Source organism: Macaca nemestrina, chromosome 8 (genome assembly GCF_043159975.1).
Source record: "Macaca nemestrina isolate mMacNem1 chromosome 8, mMacNem.hap1, whole genome shotgun sequence".
Classification (NCBI taxonomy): Eukaryota; Metazoa; Chordata; class Mammalia; order Primates; family Cercopithecidae; genus Macaca; species Macaca nemestrina.
This window is the reverse complement of record NC_092132.1, coordinates 150,552,502-150,578,911: the sequence shown is the minus strand read 5'-3', so window position 1 is coordinate 150,578,911 and position 26,410 is coordinate 150,552,502. Positions and strand designations below refer to the sequence as shown.

The window sequence follows — 26,410 nt, the reverse complement described above, 5'->3', positions numbered from 1 at the left end:
TAAAGTAAAAGGAAGACAGTGTGATTTGAATCACATCATACGCAAAAGATATACTAGTGTTAATTCCAACCTCTTTCCTTGGCGTCTGGCTTGCCTGGATGTGATGGACACCACTGATCGCCACACACTAGCCATCGGCTCCTCTTCCTGGCTTCTAGATATTTCTTTCCTTGGCAGTGTGGGAACTGAACCACAGGCATTTGACCCAATGGGATATGAAGGAAGTTAGCAAGACAAATTCTAGGAAGCATGTCTTCCATCTCTAGCCAAACATGCCTCATTTCATTACATATGACCCGATCTGGAACTAAAGCCTCGGATGGTTGCAGATGTCTTGAGAACTGAAGGGAGATTTTGTCTCCGCTCTGGAGAGTGGGGTTTAAGGTAAACCCCAAAAGTTTGGGGGTTACCTTATTTTACATAACAAAGGGGCAGGAAAAATGTCAAACACCTGAGCTGCAATGATACCACAGAGCTACTGAATACAACCTGGACGCTCCCTGACTCTGCCCCTTTGTTATGTAAAATAAGGTAACCCCCAAACTTTTGGTTTTCAGTTGGCTCTCCTGTTACTTACAGCCAAAAATATCCTATTGAGGTAGCAAATAACCTGCTCTTTCATTTATTTATGGTGGAAAGCAAGCAAGCTAATAAAGCGTTCTCACAGTGCAGTGGGATGACAGGAAGTTTCACTTTCCTGGATCTTGATTTCCCCTCTGTCAAGTTGTAAAAGGTTTAAACAATAGGAACTCAAAGCTTCTTTTTAGATAGAATTTCAATTATTCTAGTATGTGTAGGAAAATCATATATAAACTAAAATGTGCTATAGGCACATCTTTCATACAGAATAAAAATATTTATGATTATTGATGTGTAATCTGGATTTAAATGAATTTTGAAAGTACCAGAAAGATGTTAATCAATTCCCTTGAAGACTTAGCTTGGTGGCAGCGTTTTCCCATGGAAACCGTGGGTATTCCACTCCCGGGCAAAACACTTCAGTCTTTTAAAACTCTGTAATGGCACTTACGGGTGGAAGATCATTCTCACTACAGTTGAGGCAAAATTTACCTCCAATTGACTTTGAGAGAAAAACAACGCCATCAACAAGGCCTTCTTGGACTATGGTCTGCTTTCTGCATGCTGTCATCCTAATGTCTGGTTTCTTCGGCTAACAACACATCTGTGAATTCTAACTGTGCCTCTGCCCATTCCATGGACTTGGATGGAGAGTAAGCACCTCACTATCCCTGTGCCTAATGCCACACACCTCTCCTACATAAAGAAATTGGTCCCTGAAGTCTGTTCCCTGGTTAAGGTATAGAGAACATACACTGTTCTGAACTGGAAAGATTTTGAGAATGCAGTAGAGGCATTATTGGTAACTGTTCAAGGCAGCAGAGATTTACCAAGACTCCTCTGTGAAAGTAGCAGGAATGCCCACCTGCCTCAGGCTCTGCCTCTCACCCACGGTGTCATCTGCCTCTCTCCTGTTTCCCACACCCACAGCACCTACTGGAGGCCGCTGCAGGGGGAAGCCGGCAGGGGTGTAAGGTCCGAGAGAATACGATGTTCCTCCCTCCCCATGCCCCGGGGTCCCGTGTTCCTCCTCCGCATGCCCCGGGGTCCCGTGTTCCTCCTCCCCATGCTCGGGGTCCCGTGTTCCTCCTCCCCACGCCCCGGGGTCCCGTGTTCCTCCTCCCCATGCTCGGGGTCCCGTGTTCCTCCTCCCCATGCTCGGGGTCCCGTGTTCCTCCTCCCCATGCCCCGGGGTCCCGTGTTCCTCCTCCCCATGCTCGGGGTCCCGTGTTCCTCCTCCCCATGCCCCGGGGTCCCGTGTTCCTCCCTCCCTGCGCTGGGAGGTCTCCAGTCTTGCTGAGTCTCCATCTGAGACAAGTCTGGGGTGATTTCCCTGCACCATTCCATGGCATCTGCTCTGTTTCAGACCTTACCATCTTTCATCTGAAGTACTGTATTAGATTCCAAACTCTGCCTCTCATGTCTCTTTCTTTTATTATTATTATTATTATTATTATTATTATACTTTACGTTCTAGGGTACATGTGCATAACGTGCAGGTTTGTTACACATGTATACTTGTGCCATGTTGCTGTGCTGCACCCATCAACTCGTCAGCACCCATCAACTCGTCATTTACATCAGGTATAACTCCCAATGCAATCCCTCCCCCATCCCCCCTCCCCATGATAGGCCCCGGTGTGTGATGTTCCCCTTCCCGAGTCCAAGTGATCTCATTGTTCAGTTCCCACCTATGAGTGTTTGGTTTTCTGTTCTTGTGATAGTTTGCTGAGAATGATGGTTTCCAGCTGCATCCATGTCCCTACAAAGGACACAAACTCATCCTTTTTTATGGCTGCATAGTATTCCATGGTGTATATGTGCCACATTTTCTTCATCCAGTCTGTCACTGATGGACATTTGGGTTGATTCCAAGTCTTTGCTATTGTGAATAGTGCCACAATAAACATACGTGTGCATGTGTCTTTAGAGCAGCATGATTTATAATCCTTTGGGTATATACCCAGTAATGGGATGGCTGGGTCATAAGGTACTTCTAGTTCTAGATCCTTGAGGAATCGCCATACTGTTTTCCATAATGGTTGAACTAGTTTACAATCCCACCAACAGTGTAAAAGTGTTCCTATTTCTCCACATCCTCTCCAGCACCTGTTGTTTCCTGACTTTTTAATAATTGCCATTCTAACTGGTGTGAGATGCTATCTCATTATGGTTTTGATTTGCATTTCTCTGATGGCCAGTGATGATGAGCATTTTTTCATGTGTCTGTTGGCTGTACGAATATCTTCTTTTGAGAACTGTCTGTTCATATCTTTTGCCCACTTTTTGATGGGGTTGTTTGTTTCTTTCTTGTAAATTTGTTTGAGTTCTTTGTAGGTTCTGGATATTAGCCCTTTGTCAGATGAGTAGATTGCAAAAATTTTCTCCCATTCTGTAGGTTGCCTGTTCACTCTGATGGTAGTTTCTTTTGCTGTGCAGAAGCTCTTTAGTTTAATTAGATCCCATTTGTCAATTTTGGCTTTTGTTGCCGTTGCTTTTGGTGTTTTAGACATGAAGTCTTTGCCCATGCCTATGTCCTGAATGGTACTACCTAGGTTTTCTTCTAGGGTTTTTATGGTGTTAGGTCTAACATTTAAGTCTCTAATCCATCTTGAATTAATTTTCGTATAAGGAGTAAGGAAAGGATCCAGTTTCAGCTTTCTACTTTTGGCTAGCCAATTTTTCTCAAAAGCTGTTAGGGTGTACTTCCTTCCTCTCCACCGAAAGGGCTACAGGAAGAAGTGATGTTACTGCGTGTTCAAGTTCGTCTCCTCGTGGATCCCCCTAAAGCCCAGCCTTGCTAGATGGCAGCCCATGCATTTGACTTCAAGAGAAGCGAAAGAAGGGGATGGAAAGAAATCCCACCCGTGAGTGGGATACTGAGTCAGTGTCCCTGCAGGCATTTGGCTCCGTCTTGCTAGGGATGGCTGCAGAGCTGTGAAAATTCATCTCAAGAGTTTTCTGCCTGACGCATTAGAGGGGCGCATTTGATCACTCCTCCAGCCAGGAAGGGCGGTGGGAGCCCCCTCTCAGTCCAGGTGAGGCTGTGTCAGGAGGAGAGGACTCCTGCAGGCTTTGCAAACTCTGAGTGCAGAGCCTGGGGCGGAAAGCAGGAGACTCCGGGAGTCGTTGAGGCAGGGCTGAGGCTCTGCCACTGTGAAGTGGGCTAAGAGCAGGGCGGTGGGCAGGAGAGGGGCTTGGTGCAGCCTCATCACAGGCAGCAGAGGCAGGGAGCTTTCTGGAGAGCCACTCATTGCTGTGTTTCTAATTTTATGTAATCTCCACTTTCAAACACTTTTAAAATTTGTGATAGATTCATGCAATTCTTATAAAACCACCTGGAACATATACAGGTTAACTAAACTATTCCCTTGATTTGATCTAATTAATTGCTTTTAGCTATATTTTCTTTAAAAAAAAAAATCCAAGAAGAGTTCCTTCTGCCTCTCAAATTGCAGAAGTAACATAATTCTGTATTTTAAAAATGTCCCCATCAGATAGTTCTGGTCTCGATCACATCTCAATCCCTCTAACACAAAATATTTGCTTTTATTTGAGTCCCTATGGATATGCATGTCATCTATGTACTCTTAATTCAAATCAACACCTAATATACCCCCCAAACAAACTCAATTGTTCTACTATTTCTGTACTACTATTACTTCTACTTGGGAAAGTTCTACTATCTAACTTTCAGAACTTTTCTAAATTCTCAATGTTGTATGATTTCGCTTTCTGGAGACCAAACAGAATATTCTAATTATTTACAAGTATGTAAAGGCAGAAATTAGTAAACATAATTATCAATACACTAGTCATATAGTATATAATTTTAATTCAGATTGAAATATAACTCTCCGTTTTGTTAGACAAATGAATGAGATGGCTTAGTAAATAGTTAATGAATTGTTAAGTGTTTTTTTCTATTTATCTTATGCTTGTTTATGTTGCAGTACCAGTATTAGCAGCTTATAATAATGATACTGCATTTACTTGTGCAACATGTGGATTGATTTATTTTTCACAACTACTCTCTAAGGTAAATGCTATTACTATATCTCTTGCCCAAATTCATGCAACTGCTGAGTGGTAGAGCTGGTTTCTAAAGTGATGATTGCAAGTACTGAAAAATAGTAGGTTCTTGGTAAAAAATGGAATAACTAAACCGTTGAGTAGCGTATAGAGAAAACAAGGCATGTAGCACTATAGTTGATGCCCAGGGTACCACACAGCTCTAGCATCCTGAGAAATACCAGAGGCAAACTCGGAAGCTTCTGTCACAGCAAAGACAGCCTAGAAATTCCTCAGTGTTTCCGAAAGCCTGCAGCACCCTGGAGTTTACCCAGCTCAGCCCAGAAATTCCTCAGTGTTTCCGAAGGCCTGCAGCACCCTGGAGTTTACCCAGCTCAGCCCAGAAATTCCTCAGTGTTTCCGAAGGCCTGCAGCACCCTGGAGTTTACCCAGCTCTGCTCACTAAAGCTTGAATTTTTACATAAATAATAACTGAGGTTTGAGAACTAAAATAAGCCAACCAAAACCAAAAGGCATGTGTGATGAACACGCTACTGAATCTAAAATCAGAACACTTCTCTTTTAGAACTGGGAACTCAACAGCTTTGAGAGGAAGCTATACAAATAAGATGGATATTTTAATAAAATGTAAAAATGAAGAGACAATCATTTAGACACAGAACTGTTGGTAATAACTCAATAATTGGTAAATAGTGGGGTTCAGTAAATTCAATATTACTATAAATATAATTATTTTAATATCACATAATTTAAGTGAAATCCATACCTATAATAGTTTTCTGACAGTTTTTTTTTTTTAAGTCAAGTCAATATGAAGATGTCTACCTTATTTTTTCTTCCTACTGGCAAGCATCTATAGTGAACTTAAAAGAAGTTAAAAAAATTCATTTGATAGCCAATGAAACGTGATTGTGATTACAATTTCTATCCTAAGATTTAAAATGTAGTAATGTAATTGCAAACTATGTACACAAACTTATAGAGAAATAACATAGTATTGTCCTCTTTTACTACCCTGGAGGAAATATATATTTTACACAAAGTATTCAAGATAAGAAATAGGAAAACACGCTCAGATGTTTAATTCTTTAAAAATGTATATAGTTTATGAGAAGAAACACATGAACTGTAGAAAATGATTCAAAAGAGAGTATTGTTTTGTATCTTTTTTTTTTTTTTTTTTTTGATATGGAGTCTTGCTCTGTTGCCCAGGCTGGAATGCAGTGGCGCAAGCTTGGCCCACTTCAAGCTCTGTTTCCTGGGTTCAAGCGATTCCCTTGCCTCAGCCTCCCAGTACCTGGGATGACAGATGCCTTCCACCAAGCCCAGCTAATTTTTGTTTGTATTTTTTAGTAGAGACGGGGTTCCACCATGTTGGCCAGACTGGTTTTAGAACTCCTGACCTCAAGTGATCCACTCACCTTGGCCTCCCAAAGTGCTGGGATTACTGGCTTGAGCCACCGAGCTCGGCCAAAAGACAGTATTTTTGCGTCTGAGTATAGTAGGAGCATTTCCAACACTTAGTCATACTATGCAAAAATACTGGGGTATTTAAGAAAGCTTGTGATATAGTGGATGAGACTTGAGTTGAAAAAGACATAAGAGAAAGCGCTATGATACATAAAGGAGGCACACAGACTTCATCTCTAGAATCACTAAATGGTACCACACTGAGAATACTCACTTTGTATCTGAATCTCAGGCTGCTCTGCAACGAATGTGGCATCTAGACACAGGATGCAGCCGGAACTTTTAAATTCAAACAGTAAAGAGTAAGGACGGAGGGCCTTTGCTGGGCTGTTTGCTTCAACAGCAGATCCTATCAGAGGGTGGTGTGCATTAGCCACAGGGGTTGGAGGTGGAGCCTTACCTTGTCCGGGTCGGCAGTGGTGATGACCCACACGCAGTGTGCGTTATCTTCATACTGAACCGGGTAATTAGGGGAGGTGATGACACCGCTGGGCCCACGCAGATTGGATCCACATGTTCTAGCTGGAAACACATAGAAATGAGGTTATCTTCTAGAACATTTTGTCAGTTTGGTAAAGACATAACATTTATGGGAAATTTCAAGTTAGCTATTATCTAATCACAGTAAAAACATGGTGCATGGACTCCAACTGGGGCATGGACTCCAATCAGCAAGTGGACTGCTGGGCCGGCAGTATTTTTGTTTGGTATCTGCAGTGTTATGCTGGGGCACTTTATGTTTTCCAAAGGCCTTTCCACTCACCAAAGGATCTAACAGATGATAGCACCATGGGTAATGTCAATACCAAAGTAGCCCATTTCAAATCCCATTGTGACTCGGAGAGAGTCCTCATGTACGTCTCGTTGTTCAGAGAGTCTCCATACACACCTAATGGTGGGTGACTGCAGTAAGACAGAGGGAAAGGCACCGTGGAGTGGAATTCAACCAGAGTTACCATCTCAGCTACCTCTTACACTGTGTGACCTCCAATAAACGGTGCCTTTTCAACTTTAAAAAAGGATTTTGGAGCAGATGATCTCCAAAGTTACTTTCGACCTTTAGATTCTAGTCTACAACAAACTATAACAATTTATTTACCACACAATGCAAATAGGAACTTAAAACATTATTGACAGTTTAAAAAAAGAAAATATGAATGGTGACTTTAAAAATTAAAAAAAAATCTTAAAGTTGAAATGAAAGACTGAGTGAAGCATAGAAATTGCATAATTCAATATATAGAACTTAGTCTGGAATATAAAAATAATTTAATTGGCCTCCACTTTATGAAAGGAGTTTTTTTTTTCAAATCAATAGACATAGTTTAGAAATATAATGTCAGCATAGACTCTGGTTTTAACGTTAATAATTTAAACTGGGTTTCAGAAAGGAGCAGGAGAAACTAATTTCACAAGAAGAAATTAATGTAAGCGAGCTTCTGCTTCATTTTCCTAAGACATCCTATGACACAAACTGAAAAAAATGTTTCATAGGAAGGATTAATCCTCATCATAGCCCATCCTTCATTTTTTCATTCCTTGAGTTTAATCCTGTCTTCAAGTCAGTTATTCTTCTAGGAGCCTCCGCTACAAAACTCAGCAGAACAGCACTTGTGACTTAACAAGGGCTACTTTGTGGGGGAAAAAGAATCAACCATTGAACACAGGTTTTCCAAAGGGCCTCCAGAACCAGACATTTCTCTCTTTTATGAATGTCAGTGTAATAATAATAAGACAAATCATGCCTGTTCCTCATAATACTTCTTTAATCTTTAATCTACTGTGACTATTCATCTGAGATCTCAGTCTCCTAAAAGGTTATGCACTCCCTGAGCTTAGGAACAGTCCTCCTTTTGCATTTACCTGTCCCTCCTCAGCACTGCATACAATGCTGTAGTCCCAGACATGTGAAAATGGGACGAGATGATTTGAGATAACTGTTCCATTGCTTTCTACTTACCATGGAAATAACTGGCTAAAAATTGACCTAGTCTACATTGATAAGTGTGTTAAAATTAACTTTTGTCAGGCGTGGTGGTTCACGCCTGTAATCCCAGCCCTTTGGGAGGCCAAGGCGGGCAGATCATGAAGTCAGGAGATCGAGACCATCCTGGCTAACATGGTGAAACCCTGTCTCTATTAAAACAAAAAATTAATAAATAAAAATAAAAAAATTAACTTTTAAAATACTGGCATTTACTGTCCAAATGAAAAACAAACATGGGTAAAACATAACTGGGTTTTCAAAACTCAGTAGGTGTGTCGTTGGACACTGGACAAAAGACTGAATGAAAACATGGACCCCTCCTGTATGCTAAGATATCACTCTCTAATGAGTCTGTTTTTAATGAGCTATTCTCAGAGAGGATCATAAACTTTAGATGTGAAATCTTAAAGCCCTCTAATATTAGCATTATCCAGCTAGAAAACCTTTGAAAAAGGTGATAATCAATAAAATCTGAGTTGTAATACCTTTATGTTGCATTTTCCTACTTTGTAACACTTAAATTCACAGCTATTCTAAACATCATGTAGCGTTCATCAATACTTGTTGATTTAATTGTGAATCAATGTAAGCATATTGGCATGGTCAGTCTGCATTTCAAGCTCTTAGAAAGTACATCTGAAAAACATTTGCAGGGGGAAGGTCATTTGTTACAATCCTACTGACAAGGTAGGCTCAGCCCCGCGTTGACCCAGATGTTCCCTGCTGGAAGGATCCCTAAAGCTGTTCCTGCCCATGGCTTTGTGTCCTAGGTGCCTGCTGTGAAGATGGTCCCTCACTTGGCTTATGAAAATTGGCTACCAGCATCTCATGAAATGCATCTCATGCATTACGTTTGATCTGTGAAGTAACTTTTAGTAAAATATGCAGAGGAAACCATTCCTCCACCACATTTTCAGGCCTCTGAAGTACGGAGTTTCACATAAAGCGAGTCATGGGCCCAGTTCCTTCACAGACATTCTTTACCAAAAGCTTGCAAATGAACCCATAATGTTTCTTTTTAAATTTAGAAATCTCTCTCCATCTTTGCAACATATTTTAATAACAAATTATTTATTTTTTGCATTTTTTTGTATGAAGCCATCAAAATGGTCATCCGAAATGAATATTGGGAATATTCAGGCCAGAGATTTGTGTCTGGTTTGTTCATCTGTCTAACTTCACCAATTAGAACAATTTATAGAATCTGATAGTTTCCTCAATAAATATTAGCGTAGCTTCTGAATAGGTGTAACAGCCTTAAGTCACACAACCTAACTGTAATGATGTAATTCTAACCCTCCTCCTTAGCACATTGTTGAAAGCTTGTGCTCCTTTCTCAGTGTTTGCCTTTCTAAATCTATTCCAACCTAATCATCTGCTTCTTTACCATCTGATGATGCACCCCTTATCTGGCTCATTATGATTTATTTAGTTATTGCTTCCTTGCATCTAGGGTTTTCTACTAGTCAGAATAACTCTCAGTTTTTTAACTGGAATGACTGCAAGTTCAACCATGCATTTGTAGAGTCCTTATTAAACAACCACCCTGTGGCTTGAGCTATTGTGATTTCCACCAGCTGATGTCCACACGGTGGTGAACAGAGTGTCTGTTGTCCTCTAGCTGTCTTGCAGCTCACCTTATTACCTGGGCCAGGAAAGATTACATTAATTTCTCTGAATTTCATCATGGAGAGAGAAGAGCCAGCACACAGCCCTCCATTGAGCACACCCACATCTTCCCCTCCATCAGCTTCCCTGATGGAAGGATCCCTAAAGCTGGCCCTGCCCATCGTTTTGTGTCCTAGGTGCCTGCTGTGAAGCACCAGAAGGGTATGATTTCTCATGTCTATCATATGTTAAACTTGTAAAAATGTGGTATTTGGAAAAAAGAAAAAGAAGAGCTAGAGAAGAAAATGGGACAGGCTGAGAAAGAAGAGATGACACAGGGCTGAGCTTCATACTGAGTAGATCCGATGAAGGAGTGTCAAGGAGCTTTGGGGATGATCTGTTAGGGATGTCTGCTGTCCTCCCTTAGAAATCCTCTAGTTAAATAGGCAAGGGTGCAGCAGCCTACAAGGCAGGAAGAATAATGGGTGTCGAGAAAATCTCAGCAATGCACGCAGGCCCTTGCAAAAGAAGCAGATGGCTACCATCATCTTATCTAAAAACCGTATCAATGTTGCTTTGTCGCCTATTGGGGGGATCTATTTGAATACGAATTTATCCAAAGTTCTGGGAATTCAAGAAATGATGCCATAAGATCTGACTCAGAAACCTAGACATCTGAAGGCTTATCACCTGCCTCTCTCTTCACTCACGGACTCTGCTGGGTTTTCACTTCATGCAAAGAACTGATTGGGCAGCTCCTCACGCAGGAGACAGCCCAGGGAAGCTGTTCTGACTGGGACTGGACAATTTCACAGCATCCTTGGAGGCAGGGAAACTCCTGTCCTTCCCTTAGCTTCTGCACTAAACAGGCATTCAATTAGTCAGTGAAGTAGGTGATTAAGCAGCATAATTAAGTAACTACAACATATGAGTGCCAAGCCAGTTTTTAAAACAAGATCTCTCTCCATAAGCTGCCATAGTGGAAATGTGTAGACTTACGTTTATACAAACTATAGAAGAATGCCTCTTTCTAGTCTTGCAAAGGCCTTGCCTCTTGGAAATATAACATCTAATAGAGAGTAAAATTCACTGACATGCTTGATAAATGTACTTGGGTAATAACTGTGACCTAATGTACACCTGATGTTACTTGACAGTTTTCCAAACCTGTAAACTCAAACTTCACTTACATCTATTCTGTCTCCTCAGTAAAAGTAGAATTCACAGAATGATAAATTGGAATTATAATATGTCAGGAGGGAAAGTGGAAAGGGAGAAGAAAACTAACCAATTTTGGATGCCAATGCGTGCCATTTTGACATTTATTCACTTAATCCATGAATATTTATTAAGTATAAAATAGGCTTGTTTCATGCCATTTATCTTACTTAATATAAAGTAATAACTTATCTGTTTATTTAAATGCAGTTCCAGGAAATCTTACAGTTGTATAGTAACTACTCAATCAAATTACTTGAAAGAAGAAAGATTCTAATTGATTAAATTTAAATTAGTGGGATTTCAGGGGTCACGTTAGAAGCTTTTTTTTTTTTTAAAGCAAATTCATAATTATATTGGATAGTCTATTTCTCATATGTTTTTAGGAGAAAACATTTTTATCCAGCACAAATTTTATGTCCACATTTTCAACCATAATGAAGTTAATACATCACAGAGGCTAAAAGCTTCCTTTCCTTCACCACACCCGGTTCCAGGCCTGGCTTAGGTAGTTGGTAGCTGTCTCATCTTAACTTATGTAATTTTAAGCCACTCAGTTTATTTAATTAGAATAATCATAACTCCACTTATGATTGCTCTGAGGATTGAATAAAAGACAATAAAGCATTTACTATATGGCCTGACATGTCATAGCATGGCCGGGCACAGTGGCTCACGCCTGTAATCCCAGCACTTTGGGAGGCTGAGGCAGGTGGATCACCTGAGGTCGGGAGTTTGAGACCAGCCTGGCCAACATGGTAAAACCTCGTCTCTACTAAACATACAAAAATTAGCTGAGCATGGTGGCAGGTGACTGTAATCCCAGCTACTCGGGAGGCTGAAGCAGAAGAATCGCTTGAGCCTGGGAGGCAGAAGTTGCAGTGAGTCAATACAGCACTACTATACTACAGCCTGGGTTGACAGAGGGAGACTCTGTCTCAAAAAGGAAAAAAAAAAAATAAGAAAAAAAAGTGTACATGCAGTGCTCATTATGAGTTGAACATTGAGGGTAGGGTGGAGAGAGAACAAAATTGTTTCTTGCCTTCAGCAGGAAATTAACAAACACACACACATACAATGTCAGAAGGAGAAAATAGCTTTGAAGAAAGGCAGATAAAAGATTTGTAAAGCGAGGGAAAAGGCCTGCTCTGTAAGAAGTGGTTATGGAAGGACGTGGGCTCAGATGGCATTTGATGAAAGGCACAAATGGACAGTCACACGGATACCTGGAGGGAGGGGGATACTCCAGAGAGGGGAAACCAAGCGCAAGAATCCTAAGAGAGAGACATCCCTGGCCTGCTCTGGAATGTAAAAAGCTAACTGAAGGTTAGCTTTCAGGTTATTTTATGTCAATACAGTATGAGAGTAGTATAAGATACAAAACTATATTATTGCCAATAACTTAGTAAAAATAATAAGAAGAAAAATATATTTTCTCCCAGGTGACCTTCAGGTAAAAAGTACAAAGCTTCAGGAGTCAGGAAACAACAACAGAAATTTCTCAAAATTCATGGGAATTAAAAAGTTAACCTTGTGTTTGTCTCTCTAAATCTCTGAGATAGTGGCTACCTGATCAAATACACAAAATATTATCCTGACACAGACACTGAATCTGTAACCTGGTAGAATGAAGAGTCATCTTTTGAGGTAAATGATCTTATTACTCTTTAAAAGGTCATTTCTACATGGACAGAAAACACAGATGGAAAAGAAAAGAAAAACTTGTAAAAGTTTTTGGTAAATGATGAGTTCATAAATTAAGAATAATTTTTAGCTAACCTAATCTGAAATTCCAAGGCAATAATAACTTTTTCTCTGGCTCTGGCTGGCTCCAATTAGCTTCCATGAAACCACAGTTACAACTGCCAATAATACTTTATTTTTCTTAGAGGGCTTTTCATCTCAGGGAGCAACTCAAAACATTAACTCTACAGATCAAAGAGCATTAGCATTGAAGGAAGTTCTCTACATAAATTGCCCCTGAAGACTGATGGAATGAAGTACCAGCCTGATCATTTCACTTAAAAAAAATACAACGATATACTCTCCTCTCCATTTTGTTTGCTTATTTTAAAAATCTACTGCCAGTTAAAGATACTCACACAGTTTTAAACAGCTCATAATGTTTTACCCTGCAAAAAAAATCATAATGGTTGTTTTCATATTCCTAAATGAAGTAAGCGTAATTTCAAACAAAATCACTTGTATAATTACTGAGCTATGACAACCGTTCATCTGTTTGGTAACAGGAAGAAAAGGTAATGTTGCCCCGGTTCTCAGAGCTAATTAGCTAATGTAAGCATTGGTTAACCACACCAGCCGCCAGATGGAAGGATCACTTCTGACTCATTGCAATGTATCAAATGCTTCCATCAGATATTCCTGCTCCCGAGGAGGCATGATCATTCCTTCAGAGTTACAGACCCTTCATGAAAATAGGAACCTTGAGAGTCAGTCCTTCCTGGACGCACCTCGCTGGAATAGATTTATGCTCAGAATGGGCATGATGTTCGGATCAGGGGCATTTTATTGTATTTGATAGATGGTTGAGTGGAGAATACGTGGCAGAAACGATCATTATTAGGCCACCTTTAGAGGATGAATTAGGAAAATTCAAAACTATGATGCTGTCTTTTTTTTTTTTTTTGAGATGAAGTTTTGCTCTTGTCACCCAGGCTGGGGTACAGTGGCACGATCTCTGCTTACTGCAACCTCCACCTTCCAGGTTCAAGTGATTCCCCTGCCTCAGCCTCCCCAGTAGCTGGGATTACAGGCGTGCACCAGCATGTCCAGCTAATTTTTGTATTTTTAGTAAAGACGGAGTTTCACTATGTTGGTCAGCTTGGTCTTGAACTCCTGACCTCAGGTGATCTGCCCACCTTGGCCTCCCAAAGTGCTGGGATTACAGGCGTGAGCCACCGTGCTGGGCCAATGCTGTCTTTTTAGATACTATTTTTTGTGGTAATGGCAGAGTGACAAATGAACTTGGAAAATGGTCCCTGATGTACAGAACCTATCGATAGCAAAGAACGATTCCCCGTAGTCTGTTTCAGGTAGCATTTGTCCGTTTTCCTGGACACTTTAGATATCTGACGTTATCTTTTTATAGAAATAGTTATAAAAGCTCCACTTTTATAAATGTTTTTCAGCTCTTCTCTAATGGATGAATCCATTATTGGAAGCAAATTGAGACGCTACTTAAAAGAGGGAATGGTGACATACTCAGGGTTCCTAAAAGTTGTCAGCCTGAGGAACTTACGGATTTTAATTGAAGGGTGTTCTACAGAGGGATGCCAGCCAGGAAGGGGGGCACAACTCACTGGGCTCATTTCTCCTCTTCACAACTACAAGGGTGTTCATGGCTCTTCATAGTGAGGAAGAAAATCACCCCTGTAAATGTCTAAACTTGTGCTGTCACATGTGGCAGCTGCTAACCACACGTGGCTACTGGGCACCTGAAATGCAGCCGGTCTGAGACGAGCTATGCTCTAGGTATAAAATGCACACTGGAATTCCAAAACACAGTATGAAAAAAAGAAAATATGTAAAACATCTCATTATCACATTTGTATTAACTATACGTTAATGTGATACTATTTGGTAGTTTTTGGGTTAAATAAAATGTTATTACAATTCAATTCACCTGTTTCTCTGTACCTTTTTAGTCTAGCTACTAAATATTTCAAAGTCACATACATAGTTTGGGAAATAAACACATACTTTTCCCAGTTATTCAATCCAGCACTAACTTAGGTGCTCCTGTGAAGGGATTTTGGAGGCATAAATAATGTCCCTTATCAATTGACTCTAAGTTAAGGAGATTATTTTGTGTGGCCTTTACATAATCATTTGGGAAGTCTTTAAAGAGGGCTTAGAATTCCCCTTACAGAGAGACCCCTGCCTGTGGTCAGCAGCTTTGACCTCTTCCCGGGGAGCCTGGCCTGATCCCTATCTTTCCTTCCTAACAGCCGGTCTTTCAGAATTCAGATATAATGCCAGCCCTACCAACCGTGTGAGCCAGCTCCCTGATATAAGCCCATACTTTGGTCTCCATCCTAGTGGATCTGCTTCTCTGCTGGAATTTTTACTCACAGAGTCAAGTGCTTGGGCATGAGGTGTTGCTGAAGCAAACGTGGGCACAGCTTTGGAACTGGGTAGTGGGTCAGAGCTGCCAGGTTTGGGGAGTGTCATAGAGGAAGCCTCAGGTGCCTCGGATAGACGGCTAGTAGAAATCTATCTTATAACGATACTCTTGGTGGGACTCGGAAAGAGAGACATTCCTGGAAACTGAAAGAGGTGGCAGAAGCTTAGCAGAAGTGGTTCTGTGATTAGGTGGGAAGCAGGGTGTTCAGTGACCAACACAGATGAACTGCAAAGGAGATTTCCAGGCCATGTGTCCAAGAGGCCGCTTGATTTCTTCTTGTTGCTGATGCTAAAACATGATAGGAAAGACATAAATTGAGGGGAGAACTGTCAAACACAAAGGAATCAGGGCTGGATGATTTTGAAACTTCTCAGCCTCTGCAGATGGCAAAAGAGGCTGAAATTTGGAAGCGAGAGCTGCGGCAGCATTCGAGACAGGAAAGGCAGAGTGTGTGGTTGCACAGCCGTGCTCTGAAACCTCAGAATGACCGTAAGGTCAGAACACAAGTATTACCTCCTAGAAAGGATACTTTTTAAGAAATTGAGGGTTTCTTATCCATCTTATCAATGGATGCAACTAGATAGCTAAGGAGCATTGTCCCTTTGATGTCTCAGCAGGAGTCCAAGATGGAGAAAAGATTATCTCAAAAATATGTGAGAGCGTGGCCTTTGTCTGAGTCAACACTGGTAAAACCCATCCACTATAAAAACACTTCCTTAGGAATTATTTCCAGCACTGTAAGTTATTATTTCAGAAAAATAAATTAAGTTTATTACTTCAAATACATTTTTAGTTCTTACTAAATTTATTACAAGTAATAAACTTAAAAAGAACTAAAGAACTATTCAATGATGATCAAGGTATATCTAACTTAAGTAAAACAAGGGAATCGTCAGTGAGAAGAGAAGATGGATAAAGTCAGGCACTCTTTGCCTGTGGAGTTGAAAGGAAGAGGCAGAGCCTTGGCGGTTACTAGCAACTTTTCCAGAAACCAAACCAAACACACCAAGCAACAGAGGCCCCTGTGGAGAAAGTGTTCTCTTCCAAAATATGATCAAGTGGGACACTTGAATCGATGAGAACAGAAAACCACAAAGAATCCTCTTCTAATTCTCTCTAAGCGTGAGTAGCTGAGGGGTTGAGAAGGATGGGAGAAATGTCTCCACCTTCAGCCTGGATGGAGCAGCTGTTTCCTAAGACGTAAGCACCTCTGAGCGTGTGATATGTTTGGGACAGGATACTGAGAAAGTGCTTTGAGTTTAAGATGAGAGTCAGGGCCAAGAAAGGCAATGTCATGGGTTAACTTATAACATCAAATAATATCAAGGCAAATATTTAAGTTACTCTAAAATATTGATTTAAAAGCAACATGTAAAAGAATGCACATTTACTATTTGTCAAAAGTGAACTTTAAAAATAATGAAGTCTATTTCTGGGATATAAGAGCAAGAAAACTATCGAAGGAATTTTTTTTTTCCCCTAAAGGAAAAATAATCCATGTGACTCGTCCCTCGTGTGTAGTTGGGAGGCTTGTGCATCAGCAGCTCTAGTGGGAACATGAATTTTAGTACGGTTCTTTGAAGTGCTTAAGAGTCTTACATTAGAACTGAAAAATGTACAATCAAAGTAGTCTAGTGACAAAAAGAAGGGGACAGCCATGTGCCTTTCTTTGACCAGAGACTGCTGACTCTGTGAAGGGTCTCCATTTAAGAGGTGACAGCTCGCTGTCAGCTGGGCCATACACCCACCCTGCCCGGTCCCAAGTGGTTATAGGGACCAGGTACAATACAGTAAATGGTGCCAAAGAGTATTCCTAGCTTAGATGACAATAGTGACATGTTTGGCAACTAGTTAATTTCACAGGCACTATGCTTCCTGTACCATTATTTTTTTTTTATAACTAAAATGCTTAAAAGTTTAAAATGTATAAGTCCATTCACATGAAAAGACTATATGGAAAGATAAGGTATTCTTACATATGAAGCTTTCCTTTTTAGTCAAACTAGTGCTTTTCCTCCCAAAACTACCAGTTTACAGAAATCATTTTACGGCCAAAATGCAAAAACAAAACCTCCAAACCTAGCATTTCTTTAATTTTATATTATTTTTCATTTTAAAACAACCAAAGTAATTTTCTTCTGGCTTCAATATGATTTCTGTAATTCTGGTAAGAATTGGTATATACTTCATAGCAGTAACAAATAAACAATTTAACATTTGCTGACTACATACGTTTTATTTGAAAATGATGATGATAATGATGAATATTTTACCCTGCTAACTATGTTAGAGATTAAAGATCATTCACTAATAAAATGATGATTTGGAATCGGGTTAATAATTCCTTTCATTACTACCTGTAATTAATACCTAAAAAATTCAACCTCACTGCAATGGGAAAGTGAACTTTTTAGATTTGCGGGGCGCACAGAAACCTTTCCGGCAGGTCCAGCTGTGGAACACAGATTCACACACATGCACACTGTGTGTGTGTATAGATAGATGCCAAGTTACAGTGAGTACGCGTGGCTTTGCTCACATCTGTCCTCAAATGTAAAACACAAAAATATTCTTGGAAACGTTAGCTTCTTAACAAATTCCAAGGAAAGATTTCTGTTATTACCCACATCACTATGAAAACGTACCTTACTACCACGTGGTACTCTGCCTGTAGACAATGCTTCATGCTTAAATAGTATATTCAGAAAAAAAAATGCCAACCCTAAAGAAAGAGATAATCCGGGCTTTACCCCACCACAGGTGCCTTACCTCGGCAGATGGGCCGGTGGTCACTCCAAGCGGCGAGCGTCTCTGTAACTCTCTGACAGGTGATGCTTTTGGATCCCTGGAGCACGTAATTGTCCTCACAAGAAAACTGTACATTTGCACCAACCCTAAGCAGTTAAAAAATAAAACAAAAAACCCAAATTATTCACAGAAGACTTCTTTAGGAAAAAAAAATCAGCAAAATGGCCGCTCTGACGTTGCGCAGTTAAAACAGCATAAGACATTAAGCAATCTATTTGGTATGATTTATAGAGGCAACCCTGTGATTTAGCAAAGGTTATAAAATCAAAAGACTTGGGTTCAGATTCCTGTTCTTCCACCTTCACAGCTAAACAAACATATGAACCTTAACTTGTCAGGACTAAGATAGAAAATAAATAGCAAAAATGACCTTACTGAATGTTGTGGCTTTAATAAGAAAACAAATGTGAAGAAATTTTGTACCCGAAAACAAGAGGAAGTTGGATGTCATTCATCATGAATAAATATTTTACAAAAACAAGAAGTAAAAAAGTCTAGGTTAAGAAAATATCTCAGTAAAGAACGTATTTTACTATCACACATGTTAATTATATTTAAAAGAAAGCTAGTGATATTATATTTCAGAAATTCTTATAGGAAAAGAATGATTTGTTTTACTTTTCTTTCTTTTTGTTGTTGTGTTTTTGTTCGTTTTGTTTTTAGACGGAGTCTCGCACTGTCACCCAAGCTGGAGTGCAGTGGTGTGATCTCAGCTCACTGCAACATCCGCCTCCCGGGTTCAAGCGATTCTCCTGCCTCAGCCTCCTGCATAGCCGTGACTATAGGTGTGCATAACCATGCCTGGCTAATTTTTGTCTTTTTAGTAGAGATGGGGTTTCACCATGTTGGCCAGGCTGGTCTTGAATTCCTAACCTCAAGTGATTCACCCACCTCAGCCTCTCAATGTGCTAAGATTACAGGTGTGAGCCACTGAGCCCGACTGTGTTTTAGAAGAAAGCAATCCATCCAGCCTGGAGTTAGAGAAAAAACTGTCCTGGCTCCAGAGCTGCATCTGCAAACATGGAGCTTTACGGTTGCAAACATTAACAAAACCCTGTCACAGAACACCAACTGGACAGCTGCATTCAAAAGTGTGAGAGGCAGAGATCAGGTTTGAACACCACCCAATTACTTCTTCTGAGCCTGGCTTCTGGCATTGAATGAAATGTAGTCTTATTTAACTATCTGACAAGCCCATTGTTACAAGAGGAAATTCTACTCATGTTTTTAGTTGAGAAACCCCGGGCTGTTGTTGAGGAAACAGAAGTGAAATAAGGAGTCTTTGCAGGAAAAGAAGCACAGTTGTCAGTGTGGATGGATGAAGTTAATAATAGAGACAACATAGGGGAAACATAAATAGATGCTTTTCTTTCTTGCTGAGTGAAAAAAAAATCCATATCTATAATATCAGAATAAATATCATTCCAGTAACATTGCACCAGCATCCCCCTATGGCATCTATGAAACACTCTCTGGGGATTGCCGTAGATGTCAACAACAGCCGTCAAATCAGAGTCAAACCAATTGGGAAAATTCTAGGTTAAACAAAATTAAACACCTTTCTTCTTTTCTAAAGGAGTGTCTTATCTTAATAAAACTTAATATGCAAAAGCTTATTTTAGAAAATAATGAAGAGAATTCAAAGGATGTAGACTTTTCCAGATTTATCTGTCTAGGAAGCTCTTTTTTCCTCCAGGAATCCAGGACAACTAGAGTTCTGTGGAACTAATTTTGAGAAACCCAGCATTGTAAGAACATAATAGGTACTAATTTTAAATGTGAAAAATATAAAAAACAAAACCCAGTCATTATTCCCATTTTAATTGCTAGCCATAACACTTATTTAAGACATCTGTAATTGTAGACATATTCCGCCACCATAGTTTTTGCTCATTGATCTGTGTTTAAACCTCATCTAAGAATTTTTTTAAAGACAATTGCTATATCTTTGTGTTTTCTATTCCAGGTATCAATCTCCAGTTCTTTCTATTTACCTAAATTTTAATATCCATAGTTTCCACCATTCTTTCGATATATTTTCATTGAACATCTACCATGTGTCACACTCTAAGTACCAAAGCAGCAGAAGTGAATAGCACAAAACCACAATATCATGGAGATAACCTGATAGTTAAGAAAGAAAAAAGTAACCAAACCAAACAAAAAGAAAACAAAAAAGTGTCACAATGCACCATGAAGAAAATAAATAAAATGACACGAGAGTCCTCGGGTAGGAAGAGTTGGAATTGGAGTGTGGCCACTTTTTCAATGATCCCCTTAACCTAAGCCCCTGATATTTAATGTAACATTCCAGGGGGGTTCAAACAGAAAGGGAGGGATGGGGGGCATTGCTTCAACCTAGCAAGCACTGTATTTCAGTGACTGCAGTACATAGCACATCACTGCTTAGTTGTGGAGGGCTCTGTGCTCCTATAAAATCTCTCTCTTTTCATGCATTTTTTTCCTACATCCAACCAATATTCCTTTAGGTATAAGTAGCAAATTGTATTCTGTTTTGAGAAAAAAGCAATCAATAAGCCTAAATCCCCAAAGCACAAGCAACACAGGCAAAAATAGACAAATGAGATGACATCAAACTAAAACCCTTATGCACAGGAAAAGAAACAAGCAACAGAGTGAAGAGACACCCTACAGAATGGGAGAAAATACTGGAGAACAAAATATCTGGTAATGAGTTCATATCCACAAATACAAAGAACTCAAACAAGGAAATCACAAGAAAACAAATCATCCATGTAAAATACGGGCAAAGGACCTGAATAGACATTTCTTTAAAAAAGACGTAAAAATGGCCAACAGGTATATGGAAAGGTGTTCAGTGTCATTAATCATCAGGGAAATGCAAATTAAAACCACAGTGAGATATCAACTCACACCTTTTAAGATGGCTATTATAGAAAAGACAAAAGATAATAAGTGTTGGTGAGGATGTGGAGAAAAGGAAACCCTTGTACATTGTTGTTAGAAATGTAAAATATGTAAATTAGCATACTCATTACAGAAAATACTATAGGGGGTCCTCAAAAAATTAAAAATAGAACTCCTACATGACCTAGAATTTCACTTCCGATCGTACATCTGAAGGAAATGAAATCAACACGTTGAAGAGATATCTGCACTCCCGTAGTCTGCAGCATTACTCGCAATAGCCAAGCCATGGAGTCAATGCAAGGGTCCAACACTGGACCGAGAAATGGATAAAGAAAATGTGGTGTGTGTGTGTGTGTGTGTGTGTATGTGTGTATGTGTGTGTGTGTGTATGTGTGTGTGTGTATGTGTGTGTGTATGTGTGTGTGTGTACGTGTGTGTGTACACGTGTGTGTGTACGTGTGTGTGTACGTGTGTGTGTGTACGTGTGTGTGTATGTGTGTGTGTACGTGTGTGTGTATGTGTGTGTGTACGTGTGTGTACGTGTGTGTGTGTACGTGTGTGCGTGTGTACGTGTGTGTGTGTGTGTGTATGTGTGTGTGTGTGTATGTGTGTATGTGTGTGTGTGTGTGTGTGTGTGTGGGTGTGTATGTGTGTGTACGTGTGTGTGTGTGTGTGTATGTGTGTGTGTGTGTGTGTGTGTGTGTGTGTGTGTATGTGCGCGCGCACGCGCGCGTGTGTGGGCGTACACAATGAAATATTATTCAGCCTTTTTTTAAAAAAAAGAGGAAATCTTGCCATTTGTGACAACACAGTTGATCCTGGGGGAAATTATGCAAAGGAAAATGAACCAGGCACAGAAAGACAAGTACTGCATGGTCTCATTTCTATGTGAAATCCGGAAAAATAGAACTCACAGTAGCAGAGTGTGGGTACCAGGGACTGGAGGAAGGAGAGGAAACAAATAATACAAAATTTCACTTAGGAGAAAAAAGCTCAGGAGATCTATCATACAGCATGGCGACTGTAGTTAATAACAGCATATTGTATACTTGAAAATTGCCTGGAGAGATGTTGAAAGTTGTCACCATGAAAAATGACAAATATGTGAAGTAATGGGTATGTTAATTAGCTTGATTTGGCCATTTTACAATGTATTCATGTTTCAGACTGTCATGTACACCATAAATATCTATAGTTTTTGTCAATTTTAGAAAAGAAAATATCACCACTCTGACTAATTGATTTCATTTCTGGCAATATAATATATGTTTATCATCCAAAATATAGGAAATTTCTGGTCAGTGATATTCTTTGGAAGACATGAAAATGGCCAACAATAGGACTGTGCTTGATTAAGTTTTTTTGGATATATTTGAAAGAATGCAATGCTGCTTTATAAAAGGCAAATATAAAATATATGTAGCAATAAAGAAAAATAAAAAGGACATATGTAGAAATATAGAAAAGGAAAAAAGAATAATCCAAAATTGTATGTACTCAAAATAACAATGATCTCTCTATCCATATTGACATCTAAATATCAGGAAGATAGACACAACCCATTTTTGAGTGGTACTATCACAAGTAAATTTTTCTTTATATATTCAAATGATGATTGTTTTCCTGATTCTATTACTCTATAATTTAAAAGTTAAAATGAAAACATTTATGTTGCTTCTATTAGACTGTTCCTTCCTTCTCACTCATCGAGGTAGTCACGTGCACTCTCCAGGACCTGAACTCAGCTCTTACTCTTCTCAGATTTCCACCAGAGGAGAGTTTTGAAAGCCAATTCCAGTGGAGAGTGGAGGATTGCTCCCGGGCTTCCACGATCATCATCTGTTATCACAACCTAGTCCAGAAATCTCTGCACACATTTATATTCAGTACATTGAGAGTACAGTATAGAACTCACTCCATCATTACGATCATGAAACCTTTTCGCAGATTATCAGAAATAGCCATCAATAGAATATGGAAGCTTCTCTAATTTGAAAGCATTACAAATATTAACAGGAGCAACCTCCTCATGTGATTGCAGCTGGCAAACAGAGCCAATGCGGGTAAACACCATTCCAGCAGCACAGCCAAGGAGACGCCTCCACGTGAGAATCAATCAAGTTGAGGTTGAAACTAAATAAGACCCCAATTCTAATTTATTAATTCAATCTTTTGCTCTCGTTTTATCTAACACATGAATCAGTTCAATTTAAAAGCCATGTGTGTTTTCAACTTCAAATATATAATAAACGAAGTTTTCACTGATTTATGATTACTATGTTTGAAGTAACATATATCAGATATAACATAAGATCATCTAATTTGGTTTTCTGGAAAGAAGTCTCAGAGGAAAATTCTAGGAAAAAAAAGCTAGCAGTACCTTTCTATTGGCAAGTAACTTTAGTGCACTGTAGATTAATTACGTTGCACAATTTATACAACTGTTAGTTGGTAACTGAAAGAAATACTGGAGAACTGATTTTGTGTGAGATCAAGATACATGGTACATTGACAATAAATACCACACAGCAAAATTTAACTCAAACAGTTAAAGCAGCAAAATTTTGACTTTTAAATGAAATACAATAGGGAAACATACATTTTGCACTTCTTCAATGCTTAGCACTTCTGACATTGCTCCATGTTTGATTTCTTTTTTTTTTTTTTTTTTTTTTTTTGAGACGAAGTCTCGCTCTGTCGCCCAGGCTGGAGTGCAGTGGCCGGATCTCAGCTCACTGCAAGCTCCGCCTCCCGGGTTCACGCCATTCTTCTGCCTCAGCCTCCTGAGTAGCTGGGACCACAGGCGCCCGCCACCTCGCCCGGCTAGTTTTTTTTGTATTTTTTTAGTAGAGACGGGGTTTCACCGTATTAGCCAGGATGGTCTCGATCTCCGGACCTCGTGATCCGCCCGTCTCGGCCTCCCATGTTTGATTTCTAAAGACATTTTATTTATCACCATGTAATTAACTTTACCACAACATAAATACTCTTTCTAAGTCAGTAAACTATTTTCAAACATGCTTTAGTAGTAATACAAACAATTTCTAAATCTGGTTGTCATACAGCATAGCTATTTGTGAACTTATTCAACATTGGTATCACAACTATTTTTGAAAAATAATTTGAGGTGACTTGAAGATTAAACTAATGTTCAAAACAGGATACGGGTTGACTTAGCTGTGAGACTTAACTGTCCACTATTTACAGGAGATTACACTAATCTACTGACTGGCTAGGTAGGGGTCTCCTACCTCTCTTTTCAACACACACTGCTCAGCATCTACTGAATCTGCTGACGCAACCAATAGACAGATGAGAGAGAGATGATAGATAGATAGATAGATAGATAGATAGATAGATAGATAGATGATAGATACACAGATAAATAGAGAGACAGATGATAAAGAGATGGATAGATAGATGAACAGATGGATAGATAACAGATGGATGGATAGATGATAGTTAGATAGATATATTAGATAGATAGATGATTGATAGATGAATAGATGGATAGATGATAGATGGATGGGGGAATAGATTGATTAGATAAATAGATGGATAGATACATAGATGCATAGATAGATGAATGGATGGAAAGATAGATGGATAGATGAAAGATGGATGGATAGATGATAGTTAAATATATTAGACAGATGGATAGATGATAGATGAATAGATGGACAGATGATAGAAAGATGGAGGATTAGACAGACAGATAAATAGACAGATACATAGATGGATAGATATATGAATGGATAGGTAGGTAGATATCCATCTGGTTAGGTAGATAGATTGACAGATGACAGATAGATGGATAGAAATATAAATAGATGAATATATAGATACATGGATGGATAGATAGCTATGGAAAGACAGATACATCTTTGTGTTAAAAAATTCAATTCAAACAGTACACTTCAATATTCATAAATATAAAAGAAATAAATGTGTGTGTGCGTGTGTGTGTGTGTGTATATATATATACACACACATATACATGATTAGGTACCGAAGGTAGGCGTTTAAGCATTTTTGTATCTTCAGCAAAAAGAAAAAATACATTAGGTAAAATGTTTTTCAGTCTCAAGCAGCAGAAAACACAAAAATTTGAGGAAACCTTTTCTTCAATGTGAAGTTCAAGCCGGGATTTGCCACCTTTGTTCTGGGAAAATGGAGATGGATGGCACAGGGGGCAGTAGCTGCAGCCACACTTGATCAAAAGCTTAGAAATGTTGCTTGAAGAAAAGTATTTGCTTAAGAGGAACAAGGGCTGTGAGCTGGGGGAAGGGCGAATGCTGAAGGGTGTATGTGCGTGTTTACGTGTGTGTGCACATGTGCGCACATCTCTGTGTGTGCAAATCCATGTGTGTATATGTATGTATGTGTGTATATGTATGTCTGTGTGTATGTGTGTGTATGTGAATGTGTGTGAATGTGTGTGTATGTGCGTGTATGTGTGTGTGCGTGTGTGAGTGGGTGTGTATGTGTGTCTGTGTGTGTGTGTCTGTGTATTTCAGGTGTACATCATGAAGTATGTGAACAGAGATGGGATGGTACGTTCTCCTGCGTCCTCCTTCTCCACTATAAGAAATAAAACAAAGCCCCAGTGTGGAATGGCTGAGTTGCCCCAACGGCAAAGGTGGTGGCCCACCCCTCCCCACACCGCTCCATCCCAAGGAGAAGTCGGAACTCTTGGCCTGTGCTTGGATATAGGCAGGGGTGGCTGGAAGCCCTGGCTGGGGGGTCCTGCCCAGTGAGAAGGAATGGAGCTGAGTCCTGCTTCAAGTGGTCTGGTTACCGCCAGAACTTACCACTGGAGCTGTGGTGATGAGCGTGACGGTGGCGTGGAGGCTAGGGAAGCCCAGTGTCGTGTTTCCCCACCATACCTAGGACCAAGACCCAAGCTGGGTGAGGAGACAGAACAAGACAGAAATCCTTGCACTGTGTCTGTGTGTCCAGGGGTAATGCAGGGCTCCTTCATTCCCAGCTGTGGCCTCATGGAGACACCCCTGTGTCTGCCAGTGCTTCACAGAGTCTGGAGAAGGCGGGAGGAGCTCGCAATGGAGAAGGTCAAGCCCCTGAGCCCCTGCCCAGGTGCCCCTGCCTCCAGGGCGGAGGCGTACGGAAGGTTATGACCAGGAGTGGGTGGCACAGGCAGGATGGAGGAGAGATGCCTGCTCTAGCCAAGGCCAAAATGCCCTCTCCACAGCCCGGACCCTTAACATCCTTGAGAGAGAGTGAAGGGATGTTCAGAGCTGACTTTAAACCTGCTTCACTGGGAAATCAGTAATTTTAACTCTTTTAAGAATGAATAAAGTTTTCTGACTCAGACAAAATGAGGATCTCACAAAAGAAATTACCAATCACAGTACAAATAAAATTACATTTTACACATCAGAATTTATAGACTTATTAGTTTAATTTCACACACCCATTTTAACTTACTTTGCAAATAATATTGCTATTCTTATTATATGTGGGTCATTCTCCCATCTTTGCCATCTCTTTCTCCCTATCTCCCTCTCTCTTTCTCTATATTTTTCTTGCCCTGCCTTCCTCCATCTTACTTGATTTTCACATTAAAACATTGCTTTTCCCCAATACATAGAATCAGTTATATGGAGAGTTTCCTGAGCAAGGTGCTAAAAAGTTTCCTGGGAACTCTATTAGAA

At 39.9% G+C, this 26,410-nt stretch overlaps 1 protein-coding gene across 2 annotated transcripts in view; it reads right to left on the bottom strand.

Annotated features, from left to right (window-relative positions):
* The window catches only part of LOC139355625 (CUB and Sushi multiple domains 1), a 2,038,620-nt gene that overhangs the window by 610,217 nt on the left and 1,401,993 nt on the right, over positions 1–26,410 (bottom strand). For both annotated transcript variants that reach the window (XM_071067488.1, XM_071067489.1), the window contains exons 9-10: positions 17,808–17,932; positions 6,482–6,603 (exon numbers count right to left, since the gene is read on the bottom strand). In XM_071067488.1, coding sequence (XP_070923589.1) covers positions 6,482–6,603; positions 17,808–17,932 — 247 coding nt within the window. The remainder of the gene's footprint in view (positions 1–6,481; positions 6,604–17,807; positions 17,933–26,410) is intronic.